Source organism: Lithobates pipiens, unplaced genomic scaffold, assembly GCF_037356315.1.
Source record: "Lithobates pipiens isolate NorthernLeopardFrog02 unplaced genomic scaffold, aLitPip1_a1.2 Scaffold_13, whole genome shotgun sequence".
In the NCBI taxonomy this organism is placed as follows: domain Eukaryota; kingdom Metazoa; phylum Chordata; class Amphibia; order Anura; family Ranidae; genus Lithobates; species Lithobates pipiens.
Genome location: NW_027507718.1, coordinates 53951346 through 53965051, shown reverse-complemented (window position 1 = coordinate 53965051; position 13706 = coordinate 53951346). Strand labels below are relative to the sequence as shown.

The 13706-nt window shown below is 43.9% G+C and overlaps 1 protein-coding gene across 2 annotated transcripts in view; it reads left to right on the top strand.

Moving 5' to 3' along the window:
- Positions 1-13706, top strand: part of TTC39B (tetratricopeptide repeat domain 39B) — a 196370-nt gene that overhangs the window by 87317 nt on the left and 95347 nt on the right. The window contains exon 2 of one of the 2 annotated variants that reach the window (XM_077475121.1): positions 1464-1498. In XM_077475121.1, the coding sequence (XP_077331247.1) occupies positions 1464-1498 (35 nt within the window). Of the gene's footprint in view, positions 1-1463; positions 1499-12069; positions 12410-13706 lie in introns of those variants that run through there. The other variant, XM_077475122.1, reaches the window with a different exon arrangement.

Sequence of the window (13706 nt, the reverse complement as noted above, 5' to 3'; positions counted from 1 at the left end):
TTTGGAGCAGTCACCCCTCACTTTAAGGCCCCGTTCACATGTTTGCCCACATGGGATGCACAAGTGTTCCATGCATAGATGTGCAAGCAGTCCTGTTTATGTTGATTGGGGTACAATGGCTGTGCGTTTTGCCGTTGCATTTTAATGTGACTGCAGTGCATTTGTGGTGAATTTTTGGAAATAATTTTTTTATTTATTTCAGTTTATTTAAGTTGCATTTACACGCGTTGTGTTTCAATGTGGAAAATGCAACATGCTGTACTTTTTAAAACTCACATGAAATCACTGCAGTAGTGTAAACTAGGCTCATTGGAATACATTCATTCTTGCATTTTCATTCATACTGTGTTTTATTGTGCATTTAAAAACACATCTAATTGCATCTGGTGTAAATGAGTCCGAAGTCTGACTGCAAGGAGGCCGATCAGCTATGGTGAAGCTCTTTCTTGCTGCTTCCATGTGTTCTGTATGCTGTAGAGGTTTACAGCTTTAGGTCTCTTACACACTAGAGGACCGATTGTGTCCACCTGTCAGTTTTTTAGGTGGACCCGATCACCCCCTCCAGTCTCCTATGGAGAGGCAGGTGTCAACGAACATGTGTTCGTTAACACCTGTTGACATCCGATCCTGTCTGTTAAAAACAGCAGATTGGATCAAGTGGCAGTCGGGTGAAAACGGTCAGGCGATCCATTTACATCTGATCGCCCATAGAGGAAAACCGGCTTTATCTGCTCTGCATAAGCGGACACAGACCAGCCATCTGCCTGCTCATCAGGGATCAACGGACAGATTCCCCTCTGAGTAGGCGGTCTTCAACGGAGCTCCCCCGTGTGGAAGGGGCCTAAATTGTGGCTTTTTCAGGATGGCAGCTAATTGATACAAACCTCTCTGAATATGTTAAATGCTCATGAATGGTTTAAAGTCATTTACAATATAAGTAAAGGTTGCATTAGTCATTTTTAGAAGAAAACATTTTTGATAGTAAACTGCAGTCAAAACTGAATTGTGTCATCTAAATTAATATTTAAAACCCTGTTCCAATGTGATTGATTCTATTCTGAGTAAGCAGTTATTTTGCGTGGGGTAGAGACAGCCAAAGTTTTAAGTGAAGACCACAATCCATCTTACCCAGAAAGGTGTTTGCTTTCATCTTAGAACTGTAGCAGCCCTCTGGTTCTATTCCTTTTTCATCTTGCCTACACATCTGTTTCAAAACACAGTTAAAAAAATACCCCAAACCATAGTTTTCCTTGTAGGGTTGCCTTTTTTAGACAAAGATCAGGTTTTTCCATTTTAAATTATAAAAGTAGTACATACTACATGGACAAACGCACAAGAAAAGTGAAGAGAAATTCATAAGCAATGTTAAAAACATGTTTGAGAGACCACTTAATATAACCAATAAACGTTGCGTTTAAGTAAATTTAAATGTGTTAATAATTGACTTATTTTATTTTTTGCAGGAAAACTTTGAAGATGCCTATGAAAATATCCCAGTGTAAGTTATAGCTATATTCTATTCTGCTTGGTTATAAAAACTTTAAATTTATAAATTTTTTTTTTTACACTAAAATATGGCAAATTTAAAAAAAAAATTGAAATTTTGTAATTTTTTTTTATCAATTATGCCATCATTGTCAAATCTTATGTAGGATGAGGCTAGTGCAGGCCTCCTAAACCTTTGTCTAGCCTACAGCACTCCTAGTGAGCCTGCCAGCAAACAGTTGTTAGCATTTGGTTTGAAGCTGTGGCAGGATTCAAAACTGTCCTCGTGCCACAGCAACAAAGAAGCAATTTCTTTACAGTTAAAATGCTCACGTTGGAGTAAAAAGGGAGTATGAAGCTGAGAGGCCACAAAATTAGGCATGCTAGTTCTTGTATATAAATAACTGAAAAAGTGAAGGATTCACTCTTCAATACAACACTACAATACAACACTACAATATCTGTACAGTATAAACATCACACAATGTGAAAGTAATAAAAGCAAACCTAAAACGTCTATATATATTTTTTTAATCCAAAAAACTGTATTTCAATCCTTTTGTATCAAGTTCATCCACAGACCATTGCGTTTCTTTGTATAAAAGATCAGTGCCAAATCAATGTGTCCCTAAACCAATCCAAATGGACGGCTACTTACCAGATAATATTGCCTCTCTTTAACCAAAGATCAGTAAAAGAGAACTCCAACATCATTTTATTTAGTATAGATATTTCTCTCATGCTATGAGATCTCCTCCTCCTCTTTTCTCCACAGCATTCATATCATGAGGACATGGAAAATGAGACCATGCATAGCTTGATAAGCTTAGACTATGATTTTGTGTATTAAAAAGTAGATATGCTCACAAACCTATTTTTCAAAGCAGATCACAGAGTATGTGAAGTGATGTGCAAATCATTATGTCTTCGTTAGAAACATGGAAGTGCCATAAAATTCAGAGTAGATTTCACATCCCAGTTTCCCTCCACCAGTTCAGTTAGACAGCCAATCGGTAGCTAGCATTGCTTCTCTTTAGAAAAAGCGCTTTGATCCTGGGCAGCTACTTCTCAAGCCAGGAGATCACTTCCACTTTCTCTCCACAGTATTCATAAAGTATTCTGTATTCACATCAAAGATCATGGGGGAATAAAACAATATCTGGCATAGTACTTCTAAAACCAAGTGTAGCTTATTAAAAAGCAATAATACTCACAAATATGAATCTTCTAAAAGCATCACAGAACGTGAAGTAGTCTTGCCTTTTGGCAAACTGTTTTTCTTCCCCAAGTGTGTTGCAGTGTGGCATCAAAAAGGGAACAAAGCTCTCCTAAAGTAAAATGCATACAGTCACTTTGAACATTACCATTCCGCTATGATACATAATCATTACACTAATATATAATATTATCCAGCTGACTTTCTTGATTATATTTCAGGGTAATTTTTGGGGGTGTGCAATTTAGGTAACAATTGTGTTAGACAATGTCAAAATAGAAAAAAAGGTCTGGGACTTAAAGTGGTAGTAAAGTCTTTTTCAACCTATAATAAGGCTTACCTGTAGTTACAGTGAATATCTCTTAAACTTGCACTGTGGCCCATCTCCCACGCATGCACGTGAACCTGTAAGGAAAACCGGTTATAGATGGAAGCCCTGTTAATGGTAACAGCATGCCGCTGGAGGGCTTCGCACAAAGGTAAGGATTTCATAATGTGCTCGTATGCGATGCACACAAGCACATTATGCCATTGTCTTGCAGGTTTTATTTTACTATTGCTTTAAGGTGATTCACTTTACCTGGTGGTTTTTGGCCATTAACAGCCAGAATGTGTTTTGATTCTGGGACCTGCCATGTTCCCACTAAATAATACTTATATGATAACCTTGTGCATGGGAAAGGTAGTTGAACATATTGTTGGACACAGGTTTTACCAAGCCATTATGTTTTTTATGAAACCCATCACTGAATTTACACTTATGTGTTGTATTTTACATTTTTCTTCCAAATTTTTCAGCTGTGCCATGTTCCCAGCAAGTGACTAAGGCATATGGTATCTTTGTGCAGGAGAGAGATAGCTAAACACATTGTTGGCTAAAGTTTTTACTAGAGGTCGACCGATATGGGTTTTTCTCTGGCCGATGCTGATATTTAGAAATCGTGGTGGCCGATGGCCGATATATGATGCCGATTTCTTTGGCCCGATATGTTAGGCCGATTTTTTATTTATTTTTTCCTTCCCCCCCCCCCCCCCCTTCAGCTCATAAAATCTAAGTTGGACACCTTTCACACTGGGGCGTTTTTCAGGCGATTGTGGGCTAAAAATAGCGCCTGTAAATTGCCTTCAAAACGGCTCCCCTGCAGTCTGTGTGAAAGCCCGAGTGCTTTCACAATGAGGAGATGCGCTGGCAGGACGTTAAAAAAAAAAAAATCCTGCAAGCCGCATCTTTGGAGCGGTGTAAACCGCTCCTCCACCACTCCTGCCCATTGAAATGAATGGTCACCACTGCTGAAGCACATGCAATGCGATTTTGCAGCAGTGCTTCACTGCCCCGCTAGCAGCCGAATAGTGGGGCTAAAATGATGGTAAATCGCTGCTAAAACTTGCAGCATTTTACCGTCAACGCCTGCCCGATCCAGTGTGAAAGCAGCCTTAATAAGTGATGCAGAAAATTTCTTACACATTTATTAAACAAAACAAACCTCCAATCAGTTCACTTGTATGTATAATTTAGATAAAAAAAAAAACGATTTATTAAATACACAAAAACAGGTACTCAAAACTTTTGGACGAAAAAAAAAAACGGGCTAACTTGGGTTTGAAAGACCTCTGCGCAAATACCGCGTCACATAAAATATTGCAACAACCGCTATTTTATTCCCTAGGGTCTCTGCTAAAAAAATATATATAATTTTTGGGGCTTCTGAGTGATTTTTCTAGTATATTTAATTTTTAGCACTTATCACTGTATTCGTGTCATTGGTCCCCAAAAAGTGCCAAAAGTGTCAGTGTCTGATTTGTCTCCCACAATATCGCAGTTCAGCTATAAGTCGCTCTTGCTGTCATTACTAGTAAAAAATAAAATAAATAAAAATATCCCATACTTTGTAGATGCTATAACTTTTGCGCAACCCAATCAATATACGCTTATTGTGATTTATTTTATTTTTTTTAACAAAAATATGTAGCAGAATACATATGGGCCTCAATTGATGAAATACGATTTTCTTTTTAAAATTTTTTATTATTATTATTGTGTTTTAACGTAGAAAATATATATAATATATTCCCCCCCCCCCCCCCAAATTGTTGGTGTTTGTTTATAGTGTAAAAAATAAAAAACACAGAGGTGCTCAAATCACCAAAAGAAAGCTCTGTTTGTAGGGGAAAAAAGGACGTACATTTTATTTGGGTATCGTGTCGCATGACTGCGCAATTGTCAGTTAAATCAACGCAGTGCCGTGTGGCAAAAAAATGGCCTGGTCCTGAAGGGGGTAAATCTTCCAGAGGTCAAGTGGTTAAAAATTTTGACATTTTTGGGCAGGAATTTTTGATAAAAATGTGTTTACACTTGGCAAACACATGTTACTGAAGACTACCGTATATACTCGAGTATAAGCCGAGATTTTCAGCCTCTTTTTTGAGGTTGAAAGTGCCCCCCTCGGCTTATACTCGAGTCATCGCTGTCTGCCCGCTCGATCAGCGTGTCGAGCAGACAGACAGCGGCCATTCTATAATTCAAAAGCCGCGCCTCCGGCTCCGCCTTCGCCTGTGATAGGCGGAACACTGAATTTCCCAGCAGCCTGTGTTCCGCCTATCACGGACATCGTATCATCCTCGTACTACGGACGAGGATGATACGATGTCCGTGATAGGCGGAACACAGGCTGCTGGGAAATTCAGTGTTCCGCCTATCACAGGCGAAGGCGGAGGCGCGGCTTTTGAATTTTACAATGGCCGCCGAGGCGCCGACGAAGAGGGCACGGGACGGAGGCAAGGCAAGGCACGGCACGGGACGGGACGGAGGCAAGGCAAGGCACGACACGGGACGGAGGCAAGGCACGGCACGGGACGGAGGCAAGGCACGGGACGGAGGCTCGGGACAAAGGCTCGGGACACAGGTAGGCTGGACACACACACACACACACACACACACACACACACACACACACACACACACACACACACACACACACACGGATGGAGACACACACACACACAGGGATGGATGGATGGAGACACACACACACAGGGATGGATGGATGGATGGATGGAGACACACACACACACAGGGATGGATGGATGGATGGACACACACACACACAGGGATGGATGGACGGACACACAGGGATGGACGGACACACAGGGATGGACGGACACACAGGGATGGACGGACACACACACAGGGATGGACAGGCATGTCTCACCCTCGGCTTATACACGAGTCAATAAGTTTGCCAGTTTTTTTGGGGGTAAATTGGGGGCCTCGGCTTATATTCGGGTCGGCCTATACTCGAGTATATACGGTAATTTGAAAGTGCCTCTTTACTGGACTTTCGAAGTTTTATCTTTCCAAAGTATCCCACTCTTCACAATCGCACCTTTAATCATGTCATCAGTTTTCAGCAGCATCTAAATTTATGAGCAACTATTTTCAATTTTTTTTCGAGGCAACACATGAAGGACAAAATTAGAATCATAATATCTGATGAACACCTTGAGACTCCATTGAGCATTGCCACTTCATCTATTGAACCATATATTGATGCCTTAGCTTATTAAAATGTCAAAAGTCAAATATTGCTCTAGTTTTCAAATATTCTCTATTACAAAAAAAAATGAAGTTTTTTATTACTAAGATAGGTACGTTATCTACAGTATATCAGTAATCGTTAACATATGATCTGCCTGACTGCCATCTGATCCATCTGCTAGATCGGATTGAATGCCGATGGGTGTAAACGGACACATGTCTATTTACATTCCCTGCTCCATAAAGGATAGTAGAGGGTCCGATCGGTTCCGCCTGAAAAAGTGACAGCCAGACCCAATCGGTCTGCCTGTTTGAAAGGGGCCCAACCCAATGAATATAGGTTTGGTAGCTTCCTCTAAACATTGTTTTCTCTTTCATTCTTGACCTTAGGGTTATCACGCCACCTTCAGGAGAGGACAAGGCAGAACATGTAACATATGTAAAAACAGCAAGACTGCACAGCATCGCCCAGGGGGCAGTCCCTCTGGCTATAACCCCTCACCCTGCTTCCTGCAGCTCAGTTTTTTTCTGCCTAGTGTAGAAGGACCTGGCTCCCTGAGGGGACCATTGGTCCTGGGATTTTTTTTCATTTTTTCTACAAATGTTTTGATCCTGTGATCTATCATCAACAGCCGGCTGGGTGAAAGGCTGGATAATATAGATCCTTGTAGTCTCCCTAGCCTGGCTATCGAGCATGAGCAGACCCTAGCTACGTGCTGGGTTGGCCACAACATGCCCCTTCTGCTCCAGGGGCGGCCGGTGAGCTATAAGCTCTGGGGCACACATGACTGGGCTACTGCTGTCCATGTCGCAGTGTGCCGTGGCCAGCAGCCACCCCGAACTGCTCGGGTGATAGGTCTGTGGTGGAATGCGTCCAGCAATTCCCGACAGGTAGACTAAGTGCGGCTCTCCCTGCCTCGGCAGGATTGAGCAGCTGGGCATTCCTTGGGAGGTCGATTAGGAAGTCTCTCACTCTCTCCCTTTCCTCTCTCCCTATCCCTCATTCCATCCTCCCCCTGCTGGGGCCGCTATGTGACTGGGCATGAGGTGCGGTGTATGTACCTAGGCCGGGGGTCCTCGGGGGGGGTTCCGAGCTTTGGCAGGGCTGTTCTGGCTGTTGGGGTCCGTTTTTTCTTTTCTGCCGCGTGGGCTACGGCCATTTTGCTGAGGCCGTGGCCATTTTTCCGTAGTCTATGCAGTGTATGGGCTGTTAGCCATTTTCTAAAAGGTTCGGCGGCCATTTTCTTGGTGATTTTTTTGTATAAGGACGGCCAGCGGCCATTTTCTTGTAGCCTCAGTACGTTTTTACCTCTAGTGCTGGGTCTATGTACCTCTGAACAGAGCAGTTTTCACTCTGAGCACTTTTGACTGAAACAGGCCAGAGCGGTCAGCACAGTGCAGCACTATGTCAGGGTGGTGAGCCCTGCGGAGGGGCCCCTGCGGAGGGTCAGACATCCCTGCTATTGCAACCGGCTCACCTGCAAAAAAATGTGGTGCCTATGGACGCTTTGTCGGCGGTCCTAGAGATCTTTGTTGCCAGGATGGAAGCGGATGGAAGTTCATCTATAAGGAATGGGGAAGTCCGCAGCGGGCCTTTTCAGTCCCAAGTAGAATGGCGGTGTGTTACCCCTTTGAGGAGAGCCTCCTGAAAAAAGCATCTGTATAAGCAGTGGTGCTACAGCGCCTGATTTGGCTGAAATGCTGGTCTGTGGACTAGGCATCTAAAAAAAAAAAGCACTGGCGGATTTGCCCTTCCAAAGTGAGAGGCTTTTTGGAGCTTCGCTGGATGGCATTATTAAAAATGTTACCGGGGGGAAGAGCACATTGCTCCCACAGTCCAGGAAGGGCAAGGAGCTACGCCTTAGGCAAGGGCCCTCTTTTTCGCTCAGAAACGGCTTTTTCGCCCGCCCGGGTCGGCAGGTAAGCATTCCCAGTCCGACAAGGAGTCTGCTGAAGGACAAAAGCGTCCCTGGTTTTGCAAGCCAAACAAGTCTGCTAACAAAAATGTTACCGTATGAAGGTTTGCCTCCGCCCAACTCTCGGGTGGGGGGTTGCCTTCGGGAGTTTGCAGCTCGGTGGACCTCTCTACTGTCCAACCAGTGGGTCTGCGAACTGGTTTCATCGGGATACAAGATAGTTTCTTTCTTGTCCACCAAACAGATTTTTTTCACTCCGACCTACCTCTACTTCCAGCTTGTTGGGAAGCCCTGTTCGGGGCAGTACAGGACCTGCTACTGCGCGAGGTGATAGTACCTGTACTGACGCTGGAAAGGTTTCAGAGATTCTACTCCAATCTGTTTTGTAGTCCCCAAAAAGGAAGGGGTATGTCCAATCCTGGACTTGAAGTCCCTCAACAGCTTTGTGAACGTGCAAAGGTTCAGGATGGAATTAGTTCACTGCATTCCATCAGGGGGACTTCCTGGCATCCCTGGATATCCAGAACGCGTACTTACATGTACCCATAAGCCTTAGGCATCAGAGGTTTCTGCGATTTGCAGTCGAGGAAGAGCACTACCAGTTTGTGGCTCTCCCTTTTGGCCTGGCATCAGCACCCCGAGTCTTTATCAAAGTGTTAGCTCCAATTCTGGTGCTGTTAAGGCAACGTGGGATTGCAATCGTGGGTTATCTAGACTACCTCCTTCTGAGAGCAGCTTCCGCCTCAGAATTAAGGGAGGATGTAGACCATGCAGACTCTCCGGGAGTTTGGTTGGGTGCTGGACCTAAAGAAGTAGGTATTAGTGCCGACTCAACACCTGGAGTACCTGGGCTTGCTGTTGGACTCCTCCAGAAGCGAGAGTTTTTTTCTCACTTCAGACAAGCTGCAGACTCTTCAAGCTGCGGTGAATTTCTTGATGTACTGCAGGTGGCCGTTGCTGCTCTTCTGCACGCGCGTTCTGGGCCTCATGGTAGCCACTTTTGAGGTTTTACCGTACGCTAAATTTCACACTCGAGTCTTGCAGAAGTAGATTTTTTCAAAATGGAACAATTTTCCATTATCCCTGGATTGTCAAATTCATGTGAGCCAGTTAGTCAGGGACTCCCTTCACTGGTGGCTGAGGTCTCCGGCCGGGAGATCGTTCCTGCCTCTCCATTGGACGGTGATCACAAAGGACACCAGCCTGACCGAGGGAGTACTGGGAGAACATACGGCCCGGGGCCTTTGGTCGCGGGAAGAATCCCAACTGCCGATCAATGTGCTCAAGCTTCGGGTGATCAGGCTTTGCCTCTCCACATGGTCAATGAGGCTACAAGGGCATCTGATCAGGATCCAGTCAGACAACGCTACGGCGGTGGCGTACATCAACTGTCAAGGAGGAACAAGGAGCACAGCTGCAGCACGGGAGGTCGTTCACATCCTCCAGTGGGCAGAGCGACACGTGCAGGCACTGTCAGCCATATACATCCCGAGCGTAGGAAACTGGCAGGCGGACTACCTAAGTCATCAGATGCTGGACCCAGGGGAATGGTAGATGCATCCGGAGCTATTCAGGCTCCTTTGCCTAAGGTGTGGTTCCATGGGGGCATTATTGGCTGAATTATGCCTTCCCCCCACTCAAACTTCTACCACGTCTGCTGCACAGAGCGTAGGCCAAGGGGATTCCCTGTAATTCTGATTGGCCCAGATTGGCCTCGGCGTCCTTGGTATGCCGACCTAGTACGACTGGTGGTGGATGTTCCTTGGTGGCTACCGCTGCAAGAGGACCTTCTATCATAAGACCCGATACTTCATCCTGCTTTACCGTCGCTGGTTTTAACGGCATGGCTGTGGAAAACCACGTGCTAAAGGACCCAGGTCTGTCAGACTCTGTAATTTCTACTATGCTGAGAGCACAGAAGTATTCTCAGAAGATTTACCATCGCACATGGAAGGCTTACATCTCCATGTGTGAGAAGATGGGGTGGCGTCCGCGCACTTATTCAATTTCCAGGATTCTGCTGTTTTTGCAGCGAGGAGTGGATCAGAAAAACTTGCCTAAAGCACCATCAAGGGACAGATATCTTTTTCCAACGCCCCTTGGTGACTCACTCATTGGTGAGTACCTTTTGTGCAAGGGGTTCGACAAGTAGTTCCTCCAGTTCGACCACCACTACCTCCACGGGATCTGAATCTGGTGCTAGTGGCGCTTCAGAAACCGCCATTTCAGAACATTAGTGAGATTCTCTTGTTAACTTTTTCTCAGAAAGTAGTCTTTTTAGTGGCTATTACATCTGCCAGGAGGGTTTCTGAGTTGGCGGCCTTGTCATGCAAGTCTCCCTACCTGGTCATTCACAAGGATAAGGCTGTGCTACGTCCGCAGCCCTCTTTCCTTCAAAAGGTGGTTTCGGCATTCCATCTGAATGAGGACATTGTGTTACCATCCTTATGTCCTAAGCCGACACACCCAAAAGAGGTTGCCTTGCATTCCCTGAATGTGGTCCGGGCTTTACGGTTGTATCTGTCTGTTACGGCTCCCTTCCGGAAGTCGGACTCTCCGTTTGTCTCAGTGGCTGGTCCGAAAAAAAGGTCTGGCGGTCTCGTCGTCCACCATTTCTCGGTGCATCAGACAGATTGTGGTTCAGGCCTATGCCTTAAAGGGACGCTTGCCCCCTTTTCCTTTAACGGCTCATTCCACCAGAGCAATTGGGACCTCCTGGGCTTTCCAACATCAAGCGTCTGCCTCCCATGCGTGTTTAAACGGTGACTTGGTCGTCCAATCACACTTTTTCACTACAAAGTTTATGTAAGCGCATCTTCAGATGCTTGCTTTGGCCGCAAGGTTTTGCAGGCGGCTGTGTAAGGTTGTGATTACACTTTCTTTAAGTTACAAGTTTGTTGTAGATGCATCTTTTGATGCACAAGTTGGCCACTGGTTTTGATGGCGGCCGTTTAAGATGGGACTCCTCTGTTGAGGTGTTTCTTTTGTTGTGGGTGAAGTTATGTTTTGCTGTTTCCACCCCTCTTTTTTTTTTTTTACACTGCTTGGGTGACGTCCCTAAGGTCAAGAATTTAAAGGAGTGTCAGTGAACGAAAGAGAAAATTTAGATTTTTGTACTCGCCATAAAATCCTTTTCTCTGAAGTTCATTGACGGACACAGCACCCACCCATCCTATTTATGTTTGTACTGCTTTTTGATGAACTGAGTTCCAGGAAGCAGGGTGTTATAGCCAGAGGGACCGCCCCCTGGGAAGTGCTGTGCAGTCTTGCTGTTTTTACATGTTTTACATGTTCTGCCTAGTCCTCTCCTGAAGGTCGCGTGATAACCCCAAGGTCAAGAATTAAAGGAGCTGTGTCCGTCAATGAACTTCAGAGAAAAGGATTTTACGGTGAGTACAAAAATCCCATTATTACATGCAATACTTTAGGAAAGTGGAAAACACAATGCAGGTATTCAGAAATCCATGAGAAATGTAATTTTCAGTTTTTCATTCAAATAACCAAAAATGTGATTCACGATTAGTTGATACGTGATTTGCACATTCCTTTTCAAGTTTTTTGCTCTTTCAGTGATATAGGCACACAGATTATTTATTTTCAATGAAACATATAATAAAATCAGTTTTAACCCAAAGATCTTCTATTTTAAGATTGTTTTTTTCAGAGCTGTAATCATTTCCAGGTTATTACTAGGTAGCTTCATAACCTAATGGATGTTCAGAATTTTCATCCCAGCACTGTGGAGGACATGACTGGATTAACCTACATTATTGGTTTTTAGACTGCATTTGCAGATATTGAAGGCAGCAGCACAATGTGTGCGTGTATTACGCCTGCACTGTAGCTGGAGAGTGATGGATTAGAACTAGGCTGCATCGCAGATTGCTAAAATCTCCCAGCATCCCTCCTGAGCAGATATGCGAGAGCATCCATCCGGTGTACCAGAATCGACCTGCTGCTAATCTAGTTGACAATTCTTTAAAATGCTGTGATGGGAAGCCCCTTGCAGGCCAGCTGCTACCTTTTTTGAAGTTCACGGCATCTGCGTTTTTGTCTTCATGACTAATTCATAACTGCCTTATGGGTACCTTGGCATAGAAATACATCAAGCATAATACATGTGTATTTTCATAATATGCATGCCCTGTCAGTGTTACCTGTGACCCATTGGTGAGGTGGGAGATCTGAGCAAACAGGATTTGAGCTACTTTGTGGATTAATTACTTTCTCCTTCAAAGATCTTCAGATTTCAACCCTGTAAGTACTGCATCTGACTTTACATATATTTGCCTAGATTGCAGATGGCTTCTCCTCCTGCTGATGTACTTGTCACCTTTTACCATTCACCATTTGTAATTCAAATGACATTGTACGAGGATTGTGCATTTTACCATAATGTTTTTAATGAAACTCTACGTACCCTTCACAATGTTAGCGCTGTTTGACTTTGCTGCTGCTGTACCTCCAGTTACGTATTTCCGATGTTGTGTTTTCTCTTCTGTCATTAATATTTTATAAAAGGCCCCTTTCGCCTGCAGTATATTGTGAAGTGTAATTATTTTGGCAGGCTTGATATTGTGTTGATAAAGAAAAGTCATGCTTTGCAAAGCTGTCCATATATTTTATTACTACTGTGTCATTCAGAGCATCTGCATTTCCTATACACCACTCTACCTTTCCACTCCTCTGCAAGCATATTTTCACCAGGGACCATTTATTACTGTGCATGTATCTACCTGTGTAGATCTGCTTGCTGGCGGAGGGATGGAAAATGTGTTTCCATTGTTGCGTATAAGAATATGACTTGCATTTATAGTGCCAGCTAAAGGAAAACGGAACATTAAATTGTTTGCTGAGACAAATGCTATTTAGGTAAGCTTGAAGCTAAAAAGCAATGAGTGAATTATGGCACTGGAGCCTGGCCCAGCATTTATGTGACGCAGTGCTGGTTACAGGCACATGAGTGCCGAGTCAGCAGATGCATCTTGTCACCTTCAGTTGTGTTCTTCAGTTGCCCATTGGCGTATCAGTTTTTCACCTACCTAATCAGTAAAAAAAATGGAGACATCTTTCTTGGATAACTAGCATACACTAAGTGATCTTTTTTTATTTGTAACTGTAGAATAGGATCACGATGTTAGGAATTATTTGCACACTGTACAGGAAGCGGCATGCTGCTCTAGTTTTCCTGCATCAAACAGAATTCTCTCAGTGTGAATTTGCTTACTGCTGCTTTTCATGCCATTTAACCTGTACCTAGCCATTAGCTGGGGAATTCCAGTTACCAGACCAGCTTATATGAGCCTAGATCCGAGCATCATCTAGAGTCTGGCTGGTTATTTATGAAACTAAATGCAGTCTAATGGAAAAATTGGATATAGTAAAATACAGATCTTCTGATTTCGGTAAATTTAAATATGAAATCCTACCCTCTGCCTTTTTTTTTCTTTTTTAAAGCTGATGTCCTAGCACACAACACATTTTTTAAAATCTATTTAATCAGTAGCCACGAAGGATATAAATTCACTTTTGTGCACCCAATGCCTTCACAAAC